The sequence below is a fragment of the Myotis brandtii genome, unplaced genomic scaffold, assembly GCF_000412655.1.
Source record: "Myotis brandtii unplaced genomic scaffold, ASM41265v1 scaffold1135, whole genome shotgun sequence".
In the NCBI taxonomy this organism is placed as follows: Eukaryota; Metazoa; Chordata; class Mammalia; order Chiroptera; family Vespertilionidae; genus Myotis; species Myotis brandtii.
The window spans coordinates 409021-427934 of record NW_005353910.1 but is presented as its reverse complement, the minus strand read 5'-3'; the positions used below and the strand labels follow the sequence as shown (position 1 = coordinate 427934).

Sequence of the window (18914 nt, the reverse complement as noted above, 5' to 3'; positions counted from 1 at the left end):
GCCCTCAGCCCCTCACCCAGGCTGGCCAGGCACCCCAGCGGGACCCCCACCCTGATCCAGGACACCCTTCAGGGCGAACCAGCCAGCCCCCACCCATGCACCAGGCATATAATAAAAGGGTTATGCGCAAATTGACCCTAACAGCAGAACGAATGGGAATGACTGGTCACTATGACACACACTGACCACCAGGGGGCTCAATGCAGGAGCTGCCCCCTGGTGGTCAGTGCGCTCCCACAGGGGGAGCTCTGCTCAGCCACAAGCCAGGCTGATGGCTGCCAGCACAGCATTGATGGCGGGAGCCTCTCCCTCCTCCTCAGCAGCAATAAGGATGTCGGACTGCAGCTTAGGCCTGGTCCCCGCTGGCAAGTGGACATCCCCTCAGGGCTCCTGGGCTGCCAGAGGGATGTCTGCCAGCTTAGGCCTGACCCCCCGGGGAGCGGGCCTAAGCCAGCAGGTGGACATCCCCCGAGTGGTCCCAGACTGGGAGAGGGCACAGCCCAGACTGAGGGACGCCCCCGAGTGCACAAATTTTTGTGCACCGGGCCTCTAGTTAAATTAATAATCTAAGCTCTTACCTCAAGAATCTAGAAGGCCAAAATAAACCCAAAGCAAGCAGAAGGAAATAATAAAGAACAGAAATTAAAGTGAAAACAGAGAAATAGGAAATTTTCTTAAGACTTGACACCTTTTGGATACCTTTTGCATGACCCATAAAGGGAAAAATTGATATATACCACTTCGTACTCACCTCTCCAGGCCAGAAAAATCCATTGTCATTTATATACACATCTTTAAAGCCAACGTTAGCTATACCTGCAGACTTATACACTTACACCCACACTGTGATGTCCCCAGTTGTGTGTGTGAGAACCCCCAAGATCTGGTGGGGGGCTTGAGGGCAGGAGCCTGGCAGGTCAGCAGGAAGGGCTTCCTCAAAGTGAGGCAGGCACTGAGAGCACCGCTCAGAAGGGCACAGATCAGGTAAGTCATAACATCAAATAAGCAAGTGTGGCAGGCTTAATTAAGGCATGTCATGATTAACATGGCCCAACATGCATAATTAGGCAGAGGAATTGGTAAGAAACGTGTTTTGAGAGTATGAAAGCAAGATATACTAGTTGGAGGTACAAGAATTCACAAGAACATTCAAAGACCTTTTGATGGAGGCGGCTCACATTTGAAGCTTGGGAACAGACAAATATTGATTAATAGAACATGTATAAGTTATGGGCAATATGCTGGGTGTGATGCTAGGAATAGCAGAATATTGCAATCAGGAACAAAAGAGCAACGAAGGGTACAAAACTTTCAGTTATGAGTAAGTTTTTTTGAAACTAAAGTACAGCACAGTGACTAGTTATAATAATGCATTCATTATAAACTTTAAATTTGCTAAGAGAGTAATCTCGTGTCTCACATACACACACCAAGAGGAAACTAAGCAGTTTGTGGTAACCATTTCACAATGTATACATACATCAAAGCATCGGTTTGTACAAAGACATTTTTTGTCAAAAATAAACAAAAAATGTTTTATAAAATACAAGGTCAGAAATGATATCTTACAAATAAATGCCTAGGAAGTCTTTGGGACTTTCCAGGCCCCAGGAGTGTATGAGGCTATTCTCTTTGCAAAGCATCTTAAAAAACCTAGCAGCCCTTGGGAACAGGAATCCTAGAACATTAGAGCTGGAGTTAGGGATCACCAGCTCTCCCTGCAGTGTGTGTTTAAGTAAAAGAACCCAGGTAAGAGGCTAAGTGGTGTCCCAAGGTCCTGAAGCAAGTTTATAGCAAAGCCCAGACATCCTTAATTCAAGTAAACTCCTTTAGGACACGGAATTAGGTGGTCTTTAGTTTATGTCCTAGAAATAATTAAAACAAGTGGTCTTTCCGCCCTTGAAATGGAGTGGAATTGTCTTCAAACCCCTATACTATGACTTGCAGTGGTAGTCCAAAGTGTGCTTACAGCCTTCTCCACATTTCCAAAGTTTAGGTGGGTGTCTAATGCTCTCCTGGCTGCCTTTTTTAAGGAGAGACTTTCTAGGGTGCTACCTTTCCACACTTACAACTCCGTAGTATCCACAATATCCATCCAGTCATATTAGGTGCCTCCTGCCACAGATTCAAGGGAGCTACCTTAATTACATATTTAATTTTTTAAATTGGTTTCTAGATGTGTCAACTTTTATCATTGGTAACTTTCATCTAGTAATTCTTTAGAAACTAAAGGCTGAAATTAACACAAACTTTACATAAAATAACCCTTGCACATCATGGGTGCCCCTTGGGCATCTGGCTGTGATGTATGGAATAACTATATCATAGAGATCAGTTAGATTCCCTGTAACATTGGCCAGAGAAGAGAAGCCTGGAGGATCTGGAAGTAATGAGTGACCTCTTTAAAAATCAGTTTAGTCCTAACCGGTTTGGCTCAGTGGATAGAGCGTCGGCCTGCGGACTGAAGGGTCCCAGGTTCAATTCCGGTCAAGGGCATGTACCTGGGTTGCAGGCACATCCCTAGCAGGGAGTGTGCAGGAGACAGCTGATCGATGTTTCTCTCTCATCGATGTTTCTAACTCTCTATCCCTCTCCCTTCCTCTCTGTAAAAAATCAATAAAATATATATTTAAAAAAATCAGTTTAATAGTCACTGAAAATAGTATCTTATTTTTAAGTAACCTGCTAAATTTCTGCAGAATCAGCTTCCATAGCATGGTTATTCTCTCAAGCCAAATAAATAAACAATCCTTATAAAGGTAATATTAAATGGTAGTTGTTATTAATATCTCTTTTTAAAATCCATGAATGTCATGTGTGGTAGAGACTAAGTTGTTGCACTTATGGTGTCCTTGTTTGTTTAGATTATTGTATGAACATCCACATATTTTGTCTGCCCCCCTCCACCCCAAATACATCAGCTAAGCCACTACCACACAAAACAAAGCCACTTTTCTAACCAATTTTAGACTTGGGTGTATTTGTTGAGAATTACAATGTACTGCACATCAGTACCATGTTATAGGTGGTTACAGAAAGTGGATGGATCTGGAGTAAGATAACATTTTACTATAATTAAACAAAGATATATTAGGAAGGAAACAAATAATACTCGCAGAACTTCCCAAGTCCTTGAAGGCAATAAAGAAAATATGAGTCAGAGACCATTGACTTAACAAATGGATGACTTTATTCAGAGAAAAGGACAATAATGGTATTTGCTTCAGACCATCCAGGAAAACAAGCACGCAGACTTATACAATGCTTTGGCTTAAAAATTATTCATAATATTGATGTTAATCCTGATGTTTAAAGAATCAGATGGGACATAGGTGTCAAAAACAAACCATAAAAACACAAGCTTGCATAGATGAGTTAATATAGACATGTAAGTGGCATTTAAGGGAGGCTTGAGCACTGGAGAGTCCAAAATGACATTCCCACCTCAACCTCCCTATACACATGGAAGTCACCAGCACCATGTTTCTCGTTTTCCTCGATGAGGTCATGAGCAGGAACGACTTGTGCTGTGTGAAGGTGAATTAAAATAGACTGTTTCCATCAGCCTAGTCCAGACGGGTGAATACATACCCACCAGTTGCCATCATCAATCACCTTTAAGGCATTCACAGAAGAGTCCCTCACAGTTTCACTGAATCTCTAGATAGGCATGTGGTTGTTTGAGGTGGCCTCAGGTGACTGTCTTTCCTCAAGGTTCTGTTCAGTTCCATGGAACAACTATTTTAAAGCTGACGTTCTCTCTGGGGCTTGGATACAAACTGACCAGCACTTGGGATAACGTCTCACAAGTTTAAACATATTTACAATGTCAAAAGGTTTCTTACCAATGAATCTGAAAATGCCTGGGTACCATGCAGGATCTCTCTCAAAAGAGCACTCTTCCAAATTGTAAGACAAATGACAGCACCACCTCACATTTCCTGAGCAACTTGATTTATATGAGCTCTCCTGTACTTTATAATTCAGCACCTTTCAAAATATAATATTGTGCTGGGATGGATTCTTCGTAAGGAAAACACCATTCCAGAGAATTCTCATTTTGGATCATCACTTTTATATGCTATCTTCCCACTATACCTCATCCTTATTTACAATACTTCATGAAATAAATATTGGGTTGCCCTGAAGAGGCAGATGAAAAATACAGCTATTTCTGAGGAAGGGCAGTGGACTTTCGGTTTATAGCAAGAGTTGAAGTTACAACCTGCAGGGACTTCAGAGACTAATTCAACCAGAAATTCTAAAAATATTGTGACATCAAAAACCCTCTTACTAAATTTAACAGCTAGAAGCTATTTTAGCAATGATGGTCTGAAATTCAGTGCAACAAAAACATATCCCAAGCATATGATGAGTAACAGGATATTCTCAACTTCTTCGCTGTTTTTAATCCTTCCTCTTTTGTGAAGGAAATGTCACTCAAACTGTCTTTCAATTCTTCTATTCTTTACACGTGAACCTCAGCAATAAGTAATGGGGCACTGAGTTATACAATTAATTCTGTCCTTATCTGAAATGCTAAAACCAGCGTAGTGCTGGCTCCCTATGCAATGAAGAGGTACTCAAAAGGAAAAGAACATTTCTAGTTTGCTGAAAATACACAAATGCATACTAAATCTACTAGGAACATGTTTCTAGGCAGTTTTCACAAATTTATAAGGGAAAGAGTGGTTTTTAGGACTAGGTATTTCCAAACCAACATGATTATTTAGATGATTATGTGTGTTTGTGGCATCAGAAATAACCTTTAAAAAAAACTCTGGTGTCTTCCCTATGATAGCAGAAGTCTTCCTGGTAAATTTTCTGTTAAAAGAAATAAACCAGAAGATTCTTCACACCAATAAATCTCCAATTTCAAGTAAAGGTCTCTATTTTGTTCAGTTTTCTCTTTTTGTTGTTAACAGTATGCATTTCAATACATAAGAGTGTTGATGAAATTCTTATAAAACAATAATGAATTGACTTCAATGCATAATAGAACCTTTAGAAATACCTTCTACATAGTCATAATGGGGAAAGACAGTCAACTCCCAATTATTCAGGAAGTGATAACCTGAAGGATCTGGCCTGGAACTTCTACCAGCCTTTTTGATCATGCCACTGCTCATCCACAGACAGAGAGGCAACTTGAAATGAAATGATGTATCTACCTGTCAGTGTATAGGTTACCCATAGCTCAGTGGAAGGAGGTCCAAAGCTCCTCATGGCAAAAATGTTTGGGGATCACCTGTGAATTTTATATCTCAATGGAGAGTTGACAGTCATTTACATGTTAAGAAGTACAATACTCTGACCTCGATTGGAATCAAATTAATTTAAGGCAATACTGCTCCTCAGACATTGCTGACATAAAGTGCAGGTCTCATCAGAAAAGTGACTGTAGAAGTGAGATTGTCCCAGTTTACCTCTTCCTTCTTGACTTCTCCACAATTAAATTTCAACATTTCCAACAACAGTTAAATGGCAAGCGCAACAACAGCCTTGACTCATCCCTGTAATGATCAGGGAGCAAAGGTTCTTCCACTAGGAATTTGGATGACTTTGTGCCTCATGCAGCTTTATCAGGACAGTCTCCAGTTTGCTTCTCCCTGCCCATATTACCTATTGTGGGCTAAGGGGAAAACGGGATTCTATCAATAGGAAGATAAGCAGTTATGGCTTTAAGACTCACAGGCACCACCAGATGTGAAGAGAAAATGGGACCATTTATCTAGTCACTTCTCTGACTAAGAGCAGTAAGGAATGAACAAAGTACTTTAAAAACCTGTTTTTTCCTTTTAGCTAAAAGAACAGGTTTTTATTTTTTTATGATTGTTTCTAAAAAGCCAATGCTATCAGAATATGGCACACTATGTACAGGGGAGTCTAACTGATCAGTGTTTACTTCCCACGTGACCATTCCCTACACAACTGTGGCACACTATGTACAGGGGAGTCTAACTGATCAGTGTTCGTGTTCACTTCCCACGTGACCATTCCCTACACAACTGCTGTTTTCCCAAAAGGGAAAGAAGTCTTTGAATGCAAGTTCTATTCTGTTCTCAGTCCCCCCAAAAGCTGATTACTTGTTCCTTTACTTGGCTGAAGATCTTACAGCCAATCACCACAGTTAGCTTTTAAGGAAATTATCACTGAATAAATAAATAATCTTGATATTCCCCAAAGTGGTTTTTATACAAAGGCAACACTCATTAAAAATCAAGGCTCTATGGTAAACTGAATGCACCATATTATAACAGGTGTTTCCAAAGAACAAGTTGGCACAAGACAAATTTAAAGAATATTTGACAGTATTAAAATAAAAATAATTATCAGTTAAAAGTTCATTATTTTTACACCAGAAAGTCCTGATATTGAGGGAAAGGTATGGTCAAAGTCAGCAATCAATATTCATCATCCAAGTTCGGCTTCAGGCCACAGTAGAGAAGAAAAGGGAAAATGGGTCCAGTTCATAATGTTCTTTGTGAGTTCTATGGAACACAAGGCCAAATATCACCCATTGCGGAATATGTTGATCTAGATCCAAGTGGTCACTGCCATTCTGAAAAGTTTTCCTCCTGGGAGCAACTATCCATATCTTTCTCTTCTAATTCACATGTTTCTATGATCAAAAGACATATAGTCTTTCTTGCCATTCATTAGACTGTTCATTGCTGGTTATTGTAAAGACATTTGAGGAACAGAAATTTGATGGTATGCAAAGTGCCTTTCTAAAAATCTCAGTGTTTTCTTAAAGTGAGTGTAGCAACTGTCTAGTCTCCCAATAAAAATAATATGGCTGATGGTGGTTTGACACTAGAATCAAAAAAAATTTTTTTTTCAACTCAGAACATTTAAGCTGACCATATCTCGCTTTGCTACTAGGCAATGACTTACAACAAAAGTTAGGCTGGGGGAAGGGGCTGTTATCTGTCCAGTATAAGGCTCCTTAACACATTGTGCTCATTCAGCAATACTGGTGCTAATAGAGCCTGGCCTCCAGAGAACAGAGGTATAGAAACAGAAAAATTTTCCAAGGCCAGAAGCATTTGTTTACATCACAACATTAAAGCATAATACATTGTGGGCCTAAAAATTAAGTTGCCTGTGTTCCAGCAGTAGGAACAGGAAAAAAATAAATGCTTCCACATTTATATAGAAATGACACAGTGTAAAGCAGAGAATATAGTGAAGAATGTTTGGCAGTTCCTTAAAATACCATTGTTAGTTGCTTTTATAGTCTCAAAGCTAATTACATTATTTGAATGAGAATAAGAGGATTTAGCTGGTTGAGTTTGATTTCTGTCTCCTTATTCACAGGGAAAGAATTACTCTGATATGCTTTAAAAAGAGTGTTTGCTTTATAAAAAAAATTAAGTTAAATTAAAATATTCTAAAAAACCAATCATTTAAAAACCTTAAAAAAATCAAATTTTCAATACAGATGTTGAATTGAGTGTCACAAAGGAAATATCACCTTTGGTCACTCACTAAGACAGTTGAAACACTAACATTCTGGTTAAGTGTTAAGTGGCCTGACAGTTTTGAAGGAAATATATCCAGTTAGCATTTCATAATAATAAATACAATTGAATAAAGTACATGAGAAGCAAGAGGAATGCAGAATTTAAAAAGTAAAACTGATCATTGCATGAGATATAAAAATAAACATTTATAAAATAAAAATATGGCAAATGATATTGCTCATTTGCTTAATTATCAAATAAAAAAAACACTGTTATTGTTTTTTTCTTTAAAGCTACCATAAAAACTTTTTAAAATATGAAGCAAAATCACAGGGCAGACAAAAAACAATGTAAGTCAACAAGGCCTAAGCTTTGGATATTGAAACCACCCTCTCTGCAATTGGACTTAAGGCCAGGACCCCATTTTGTTTGCCATTGGCTAAATGAAGGCTTTTATTCATGCATTTCATCATGGCCATTCAAAGTCCTGTTATTTTGCCTTTCCCCATTTCTCTGAAGTAACTACCTCCCTTAGGGTTTTGTTTCTTTATCATTCTCCTCAAAGTTAACTCTTAGACACCTTTTGCCCAAATTCTTACAATCCAAACACTTTCTGAAACTAAAGACCCTTCTCAAAATGAAACACCCACATCCACTCTCAAAACTACTCTTAATAGCTTTTCCTGAATATTGCCTGACTTTAAAGTCTATCCAGAAAGATAAGGCAAACTGAAGGCATTTCCCAATGGGAAAAGAATGGGTTACGAACTTTTTTCTAGTCACCTACACATTTCTTTCCTAAACAAAAACCGTACTAGAATGCCAAAAACGTCAGATTCATACCATGAAAAATTATAGGCAGTCAAGTTGAAGGGATATTACACACACATATATATACGTATATATATATATGTGTGTGTGTGTGTGTGTGTGTGTTTGTGTGTGAGATTGACATTTGTGTTAACTAACTAGTATAGGAAAATAAGCATTTCCATAAGGTTTGAAGTTAGACAAAGACTATTTCTTGAAGAGGAGTTTAAGGTCTTGTATAAAGGATCCAATGACCATATATCATTAACGATGTGTAGAACTAAATACATGCATAAAGAAGTACTTTATTAATTTCGACTTGATGTTGAATTATCTATTTATTGAGAAGTACATAAAATATTTTTGAGGTTGTCAACAAATATTGTTATGTGTTTTACGCAAGAGGAAAACTTCTATCTATGGCCAGAGAGGATGATGAAATCATCATTTATAAACACCTCTTTCAATTCCACTTGCCTTGGCTATATAAAGGAATGTAAAATAAGAGAAGGGATAGAAAGTTTTCATTTTTAGTTGACTTTACACAGACCTGAGTTAGGATATTATAGAATTAATTTTTTCCAATTAATACTAATCAATGTGCAATGCCCAGAGGCTTCAGAAGTCTCGACCTATTGATGAAGCAATAGCAAGAAAGTGTTAGAGAATGCCATCTAGGTCAATTTTCCCTGGAGGGTGTGTATAAGTATCTGCAAAATCTCTATAGTCAGAATAACACATTTTAATTGTTCCAGGTATGATCTTTTTAAAATACTTTATGGTTGTGATTTTTTTTTCTTTTCCTAAAAAGTACAAAAAGCAAAAGGCTCTTTTAATATACCATATACTAATGAACCCCAAAACAACTGTTTCTTACATTCTTCTATTCTCCATTTCATCCAAACATTGTTTTATTTACCTTGATCATATCTTCACTAAATTCTAATTGCTAAGTAAAGTATACTCCCTAGATACCAATATTTCATACCTAAGAAAAAATGGCATTTTATAGATCTCTTAGACACTGTATCCATGGAAGTATAAGCAGTGTAGAGGTGGTCAATATTCAGAAGCTAGATTTTCTTGTACTGCCCAAGTGATCAGAAATAACCAAAACATTTTAAATGCATTAAAATTATTTATGGTCAGAAAAACCCTTTAGGATAAATCCCAGGAGTACAAACATAGGAGGAAAAAATAAATGTGGAATGCATTCTGCATCATCCAGTAATATTTGCTACAGTGAGTCCGTTTTCAAGGCAGATTCGTAGGTTTTTACTGCTTATAATGGAAGCCTGGGGAAGAGAGAAAAAAAGAAGAAACAACATTAAGAAAAAAAAATCTTTGAAAATAAGCAAGGAGGTGAGGGTGGGTAGGGAGAGGTCAAGGGGGGAAAAAGAAAAAAAATGTGAATATATTTGATCTGTAACAGTATCTTATAAAAAACCACAGTAGTTTAAATAAGTAATTTTTATAGATAATTTAATAATGTTATAATGTCATTCTTAGGATTTGATTCATTGCTCAGTGATTTACCATTGTGCAATCAATAAACATAGGTTTATGGAAAAAATAAAAATAAAATAAGCAATTAACAGATTCAATGCAATCCCTATCAAAATACCAATGGCATTTTTCACAGAACTAAATCAAAGAATCCTAAAATTTATACGGAACCACAAAATACCCCAAATAGCCAAAGCAAACTCTTAGAGAAAAAGAACAAAGTTAGAGGTAGCATACTATCAGATATCAAACTATATTACAGGGCTATAGTAATCAAAACATTATGGTACTGCATAAAAACAGATGTATGGATCAATGTAACAGAATAGAGACCCCAGAAATAAATCCATGGTTATATGGGTCAATTCCTCTATAACAACAGAGGCAAGGATATACATTGGGATAAAGACAGTCTCTTCAATAAATGGTGTTGGGAGAATTGGACAGATAAATGAAAAAGAATGAAACGACATCACTTTCTTACACCATATACAAGAATAACTTCAAAATGGATTGATGACTTAAATGTAAAGATTGGAGACTATAAAACTCCTAAAAGAAAACATAGGCAGTAAACTCTTTGATATCATTCTTAGCAATATTTTCTTTTTTGGATATGTGTCCTTAAGCAAAGGAAACAAAATAAAAAAAAATAAAAAAATGGGACTACATCAAAGTAAATAGGTTTTGCACAATGAAGAAAACCATCAACAAAAAGAAAAAGACAACCTACTGAATGAAGAGAAAATCTTTGCCAATGATACATCTCATAAGGGGTTAACATCCAAAATATATAATAAGAAAGTCAAACAACTTAACACCATGAAAACAAATACTCCAATTTAAAAATGGGCAGAGGACCTGAACAGACACTTCTCCAAAGAGGTCATTCAGATGGCCAATAGACATCTGAAAAGATGCTCAACATCATTAATCATAAGAGAAATGCAATTTAAAACCACAATGAGATATCACCTCATATACCTGTTAGAATAGCTATCATCAATAAATCATCAAACAAGTGTTGGCGAAGAGGGGAAGAAAAGAGAACCCTCATGCACTGTTGGTGGGAATGAAGATTGGTGCAGCCACTATGGAAAACAACATGGAGATTCCTCAAAAAGTTAATTACCACAGATGGAGCAATTCCACTTTGGGGTATTTACCCAAAGAAACCAAACCATCAATTTGAAAAAAATATACATAACCCTATATTCACTGCAGCATTATTTACAATAGTCAAGATATGAAAGCAACCAAAGTGTACATCTATAGACAAGTAGATTAAAAAGCTGTAGTACATATATACAATTCAATAAGAAATCTCGCCATTTGGGACAACATGGGTGGACCTAGAGGGTATTATGCTAAGTGAAATAAATCTGACAGAGTGAAACAAATACTATATGATTTCACTTATATGTGGAATCTAAAAAACAAAGTAAAGCAGAAACAAACTCAGAGATCCAGAGAACAAATTGATGATTGCAAGATGGGAGGAGGTTGAGAGATTGGGTGAAAAAGGTAAAGGGATTAAGATGTACAAGTTGGCAATTATAAAAAATAGTCACAAGGATTAAAGTACAATACAGGAAATATAGTCAATAATATTTTAATAACTATTCATATTATCAGATGGGAACTATACTTATTGAGGTGATCACTTGGTAAGTTAAATAAATGTCTAATCACTATGTAGTACACCTGATACTAATATAGCATTGTATGTCAACTATAATTAAAAATACTTTAAAAAATAAAAAATTATAAACCTTGAAACTCAGTTTTTCTCCCTGCTTAAGCATAATTATTTATCTTTATTTATATGTATTTCAAGTGAATCATATTTTCTTTGTTCTTGATTACAAAATATTTACATAAGGAATCAATGTGGTAGCCCGGCCCATGTGGCTCCTTGGTTGAGAGTCAACCTATGAACCCGGAGGTCATGGTTCTATTCATAGTCAGGTTGCAGTCTTGATCCCCAGTGTGGGGCAAATGCAGGAGGCAGCTGATCAATGTTTTTCTCTCATCATTGATATTTCTGTCTCTCTCCCTCTCCCTTCCTCTCTGAAATCAATAAAAATATTCTTTTAAAAAAAGAATCAATGTATTATTTTAATATTATGTACTAAATATATGTTGAGAACAGAAAGATACCCCTTAAAAGTAATGCAGGTTTATAGTTTAAGGAAAAAAGAAATCATTAGCTACTTCCCATTAAACCAAGGATGGTAAAAAGGCCACCAAAGAATGGGAATTGTAATTTATAGGTTGTTTTGATAAAGTCCAACTAATCCCATCTTTTAAATAATGTCTTTTGTCTTATTTTCAACATTAGATGATTATCAGAATGGAGGGGTTGGGGGCAAAAGAGCTTTAAAAAATACCAATTACTAGCAACCTCCCTCCCCTTGAAATTCTTATGTAATTGGTTTGGAGTGGCACCTATACATTGGAATTTTGTAATGACTGCAAAAAAAAAAGTTAAAGATGTTTGGGAAAGTTAGATCTGGAAAAGGATAATAAAAACATTACCTAATAAATCTTTGAAGAAACCATAAGAAATAATAAACATCAATATCTAGCAAGTCAACTGCAATCTGCTTTCAGATATTTTACTTATATGACTCTAACAACACAGATACTATTAAAATCACCTCCATTTTTAGATGAGGAAATTAATGTAAGAAAGTATTTCATTATCTCATTTTAGACTATCTTAAAAATACACTTTAGTGAATGCATATGCTTTAAAGAACTACATTCAACCATTTCAACCATTCCTTTCATTTTAAAGATCTGGTCCAACTTAAATCTCATATTCTTTCCTCATTTTCTTTGTCCCATTTTTCTTTTGCATAAGTGTTTTATGTGCTGTGTGTATACATGTGTGTACTTTTAACTCCAATAACTAGAGTTTTGGGCAGATGGGAATAAAAGCTAAAACACAAAAATCCCAGGAAATCTAAATTGTGGCCATAGTTACCCTTTAAGAATCTGATGAAAGCAATGAAAACTCTCTGCAGGAGAATGGAAATACATAAGAAAATCTTGCATTCAATTTAAGGTGTTTTGTTTCTGTATTTTTAAAAATTATCTTTACTAAATGAAGAATATTATAATGCTCTGCGGAGAGGAAGGAGAACTAATTTTTCCACTCTAGTGATCTATAAGCCAGCATTTGATTTTTCCACCATAACACAAGGATTACTTAAAAAGATCCTACACTTGACCATATATATTTTTCTTACCTTTATGAGAGGACTCTGATTTTGAGAAATGACGTGTGGAATAAGTGTAATCCAAATCCTCAGCATCTGTCATGGTAGGTGGTGGCGGCCTGGAGGGAGGTCTGAATTTAGAGATATTCTAAGTGCTGGTGACTACAATTCTACTGCTCATTGGATCACATGGTAAAAACATTTTCGGTACAAATGCAAAGTCAGAATGTTTGAGAATTCTCACTTTAGTTCCTGGCCAGTTGCATGACCTTGGATAAATTATTTTATCTTATTGTTCCTTTATTTTTATGCACATAGTTCAATAAAAATGCATATTTTTGAATACCCATTATGTGTGAAGCGTTATGCTAAGAACTAGAGAAACAAAGATTAATGTGATGTGACCACTGTCCCTAATGAAAAATTTACTTTGTTTTGGCAGGTTTTACGAAGAAAAAGAGGAAGACAGAAAAGAATAGAAATGAAGAAAGTAATAAAGAAAGATAAGGAAGGACCAAGGAGAGGGGAAGAGAAGGGACATTGTTTTAACACACAAAATTTACTGCAAAATTATTTAATCCACTAGGTGGCAAAGGAGAGCTTAGAGAAGGAAAAGGCAGTCATATATTGGCAACTTTTCAAGTCAAAAGAAAACATTGGAAAAAAACATTGGAAAATTTGTACTGCTCTAAACTTTTTATTATTTTAATCATGTAACACAGATTTTTGCAAACATTTGGCTTTAATGAAGATGAAGAATAGAATCTCTTATTTTCCATTGTTTCCCAAAGGTATACTCAAATGTTGCATTAAATTATGGAACCACATAAGGTTAAGATTTGTCAACATATAACCATGTTGTAGGATATTTTGTGAACTAAATATACAATCTGGAAGGCATAAGTAGTCTGAAGTTTGGAAAGTTACAGTTAGTTAGGTACAATGGTCTCTGTCATATAAAAATAAATGCAAGTGTTTTCAAATTTCTCACCCTGTCCCCAAGCGGTAGGCCTCGCCTGTATATTCAGTATCTACAAGAGGTCAGCAAGGGATGTAAACTTATATATATAGTAAGGACTCCACTATAGATTTTATATGAATATATCTCAATTAATTAACTTTGAAGCTAAGCCTGCATAGTAGCTATCATACACATATTTTAGAGTCAGATTAGATAAGATGAGGTAAGTGATCTGTCCAAGTTCACACAATTGTTAAGTGGCAGACAGGGCTCAAACTCACATGGACTTCAAAACCAGTGCTCTTAACCACCATACTATGCTCTGCCACAGAGGTTTGTATTAGTGGCTGTGTCTTCATTCAAAACTACAGAGAAAAATAAAATACCAAGTAGTACTACCACTATAAAATGCTGTAGTTAAAAGAATTTGGAACTTGGGTTGAAACTTTTTCCAATTACAAAGTGGTATAATTCATTCAGATTGCCAACTGGTTCTCTATTTCTTTAGAAAGAGTAGAAAATCTTAGACAGAGAAATTGACTTTTGAGCATAAATGCTGCAAGCTCTGAGACTCTGCATCCCCTCTGCTACTATCATTGCTGCACTGAAATAAACATCTTGACCTACGCAGATCCACGGTTTTCAATCCTTGAAACCATTTCTTTCTATACAAATGGCTAAACGTTTCTACTATGACTATTTTTTTTTAATCCACACCTGAGGACATATTTTTATTGATTTTAGAGAGAGAAAAAGGGAAAGGGAGGAAGGGAGGGAGAGGGAGAGGGAGATCAATATGAAAGAGAAACATCAATTGGTTGCCTCCTGTATGCGCCTCAACTGGGCATCAAACCTGAAACTTTTTGGTGTACAGGACAACACTTGAACCAACTGAGCAACCCGGCCAGGAATACCATTAATTTTGAAAGAGGAATACATAGATTCTAACCAGAAAGCATACACTCTGATATTAGTTGCACAGACAGCACCAAGATAACAGGCTTTAATTTTTAACTGGGAACATACAGGTTACATAAAATCCTTCATTTTTGTTTTGTCATATATATATGATCTTTGTGTAAATGATATTTAAAGATAAATGTTCCTCTCTGGTCAAATAAGATTTCAGTTTTATTAGTCTTATGTAACTTTTCACTTATTTATAAGAGCCATTTTTCTATCAGATGCTCAAACCTCAGAGGGAAGGTAGGGGAGGGTGGGAGTAAGGGGGAGAGATCAACCAAAGGACTTGTATGCATGCATATAAGCCTAACCAATGGACACAGACAACAGGGGATGAGGGTGAGGGCAGGACTAGGGGGATGAGGGGACAATGGGGGGATAAAGACACATTTGTAATACCTTAATCAATAAAAATTTAAAAAATAAAAAAGAGCCATTTTTAATACATGTTCATTTGATTATTTATTCTTACAATATGCCAAATATTTTTAAGAGTGTCTATTACATTCCAAAAAGTTGTTTTCAACTTTAATAAACCTTCTTAATGGCCATTCCTGATTGTTCTACATTATCTGCTATAAAGATATTACTGTTTTAAAGAGCCCATGGACTTTCAAGATGGCAAAATAACCCTAAAGATTTTAATTCACTTGACTAAAAAAAGCATGACCTACATCTAAGGACCTACTGAGAACAGATTAGTTAGCTGTTATTTTACTTGGATATTTTAGGGATGTAAATAAAACTAAACCATGTAGTACTAAAATCTGCTTTAAAAATTGTTTGGCATGTGCTTAACTAAAAGCTACAAGAATAACTTATTTTGTGTGATTAGATAAACTACACCACTGTTGCACTAAGAGCTTTACAAACCTGATAAAATTTTCTAAAGGGTATTTATCTTCTGTAGGCCTTGAGTTTAAAAATAGAGGATGGGTTTTAAAGATTACGAAATACATTCACTTTAAGGAAACTAGCTGAGCAGTTTGTGGGCAATAAATGGCAACAACAGTGTATGTTTTCAGTGTAATAAATCTTACGTTTTAAAAATAAATATATTATTAGAAATCGGACCAAAATTCAAGGTTCTAATAATTAAGAGTTCTCAAAATGTCACACTTAGTGTTATTGTCTTTTTATATTTCACTAGAGGCCCAGTGCATGAAAATTCATGCACTGGAGGGGGTGTCCCTCAGCCTGGCCTGCCCCCTCTCACAGTCCAGGAGCCCTCAGGGGCGGAGGCAACCCAGCGATCAGGGGAAGACAATGCCCCGTCACACCTCTGCTGCTGCCACTGCTGGCAGCGCAAGCCTCGACCAGCCCTGGTTACCTGAGCCTCGGGCAGCCCTAGGCGGCTGGGCAGCCAACATCTGAGGCTTGCCTACACCTCGGGCCGGCCCTGGGAGGCTGGGGGGCTGAGGGGACTGGGGAACTCTGGAGGCAGGTGTGTGGCAAGGCGGGGCTGAGGAGACTGGGTTCCGCCATCTTGTGGCTGTGGGCGCTGCCATCTTTGAGGGCGTGGCAGTCAATTAGCATATTCCCTCCTTATTGGCTGTGGGCACCGCCATCTTTGCAATGGTGTGAGTGTCAATTAGCATATTCCCTCTTTATTAGATAGGATGTTCTCTACTCCTATTCCAATCATATTTTCTTTTGAAAAGCAACAGAAAGCAATGAAGAAAAAAGAAAAGGTTGCTTCCCCAGAGACCTAGAGGCTGACAACTTGAGGTGGAAAGACAGCAGCTGCTCCATTATTCTGACCTAAGACTGCTTGAGAGAAGTCAGAAAGTACATATCCCACATCCACAGTCATTTGACCTGGTGGGATTTAGAACAGTCTGCAATGACTCAAGGGAGTATTTGCCTAGGATGCTGAGACTCACACAAAAATGAATTTAAGCATGTGTAAATGTCAGGACTCCACCAATGTGATCATGAACCTCAGTAAAAAATTAAAACCTGAGATTTTAGGAAACAGTTTAACCTCGTCTCTTCTTAGCTGAGGGCATCAGTTCAGATGACAGAGGCAAGAACTGGTCCTAACAAAAAGCACATCCTTCCTTTCTATGCCCCAGCTTTGGTGAAATTCCCTGTCTTTCTGATTTGATTTGTTCAAACTCAATTTAAAAGACTGGAAACAAAAGTTTGAGAATACCCTGCAAGACTTGATATCACCTCAATGGCAGAAGCCTGGATGGATCTCCTCCCCAAAGAACAAACACGCCCCTCAGGCAACAACATCTCCTCACTCTCGGAAAAGTCAAGTCCTCACTCTCTGCTGTGGGTATCAACTTACCGTGCAGGCCTGTCATTCTTAGAGCGATGAGGTTCATCACTGTCTTTTGTCTTTGAGTGTGATTTAGCTGTTTTGGGCTATAAAAAAGAAAGAAAAAGAAGAACACATCCAGTAAACAAAGAAAGAAAAAGATTAGGTTTAGATAATATCTAAATTATGCCACACTACTCTCCTTTAATGATTTCAGGTTACTTACATTCAATTGAAGAACATAAAATATTTTTAAATACAATCACTCAGAGATTTTAAAAGAAGTTATAAAGGAGGTATGTTGGAGGCTGTCAGTGTAGTCAGGTGAGTGGGCTAACTAACCTCAGGTGAACATGCTCCCCTACGGCTGTGCCTGGCCACCCATTATTAACAGAATAGCTGCACAGCAGCTGAAAAGAACTGGCGGGTTTGTGCTCCTACCCTTATTTCTGAACACCTGACTTAGGGATGAGATTTCCAAACCAGAAAACGAAGGCCCATTTCATGGCATCTTTCCCAGGAGTAAAACTGTACCAGTGCCAGTTAAAAAATCTAGACAGCACAGAAGTTCTGATACTTGATAGAAATGTGGCCTGCCTCTTACTTTCCTGATTAATAATCCTTAATAATACCTACTCCTTCACAGTACTTTTCACACTGAGCTCATGTGTAAGAATTGGGGGCTATTCTATAAAAATGTGCCTGGCCGGCGTGGCTCAGTGGTTGAGCGTCAGCCTATGAACCAGAAGGTCATGGTTTGATTCCAGGGCACATGCCTGGGTTGTGGGCTCGATCCCCAGTGTGGGGCGTGCAGGAGGCAGCCGATCCATGATCCTCTCTCATCACTGATGTTTTTCTCTCTCGCTGCCTCTCCCTTCCGCTCTGAAATCAATAAAAATATAAAGAAAAAGAAAAATGTGTCCCCAAACTTCCTCCAGTGCGCTACTGAGTATGATATTTCTATGTGAATGTGGATCCCTGTGGGGAACGGGTGCATGTGCCCTGCAGGTGACCGTGGGGACAGCGCCAGCCAGTGTTTCTCTGGCCCCGCCCCTCTCAGGAGGCGCGAGGTCATGCTGACTCAGCACCTGCTCCTCCCAGGACTGAAGGCATTTCCCGGTATGGGCTGTGGGTGAGCCGGAGGTAAGCAGACGCAGCACTTACAAGACTTCAAATTAAGTCGCAATCTACACTAATAAAAGAGAAACATGCAGATTGGTGTCACTCCACTACTCCCACCAGCCAATCAGCCGAGTATGCAAATTAACCCAACAAAGATGGCGGTTAATTTGCATATGTAGGCGCCCAGCATCCTGGGAACAGTATCGGCACCCAGGTCACTCCGAGGTAGGCCCCGTGTGGGCCCTGAGCAGCCTAGGAAGGGCCTGAGCCAGGGGGCTCCTGGGCAGGGCCGAGCCTGCAAACAGAGCCAGGGGAACCCTGCCCAGGCCTAAAGCCTCAACCATAGGCTTTAGGCCTGGGCAGGGGCAGAGCCGGCCATCGGAGCTGCGGGGAGCCAGCCATTGGGCTGACCATCCGGAGGGAGCTGGGGTCCCCTGCCCAGGCCTAAAGCCTCAGTCAGAGGCTTTAGGCCTGGGCAGGGGCTGAGCGGTGATCGGTGTGAACTACAAAGGAAACACCTTTTCTGACCGCTCATTGTCTAAGCTCCCTGTATGCCACTGGTAATATTCTTAGTAACTTGGGTAATAAGAATCCAA

At 38.0% G+C, this 18914-nt stretch overlaps 1 protein-coding gene across 5 annotated transcripts in view; it reads right to left on the bottom strand.

The window, feature by feature from the left end:
- Positions 1–6863: 6863 nt before the first annotated feature.
- The window catches only part of CCDC50 (coiled-coil domain containing 50), a 60669-nt gene continuing 48618 nt past the window's right edge, over positions 6864–18914 (bottom strand). For 2 of the 5 annotated variants that reach the window (XM_014547781.1, XM_014547795.1), the window contains 3 exons: positions 17227–17303; positions 13037–13137; positions 6864–9571 (listed from right to left, as the gene is read on the bottom strand). In XM_014547781.1, the coding sequence (XP_014403267.1) occupies positions 9552–9571; positions 13037–13137; positions 17227–17303 (198 nt within the window). In that variant the 3' untranslated portion in view covers positions 6864–9551. The remainder of the gene's footprint in view (positions 9572–13036; positions 13138–17226; positions 17304–18914) is intronic. The other 3 variants (XM_014547787.1, XM_014547800.1, XM_014547789.1) reach the window with 2 other exon arrangements.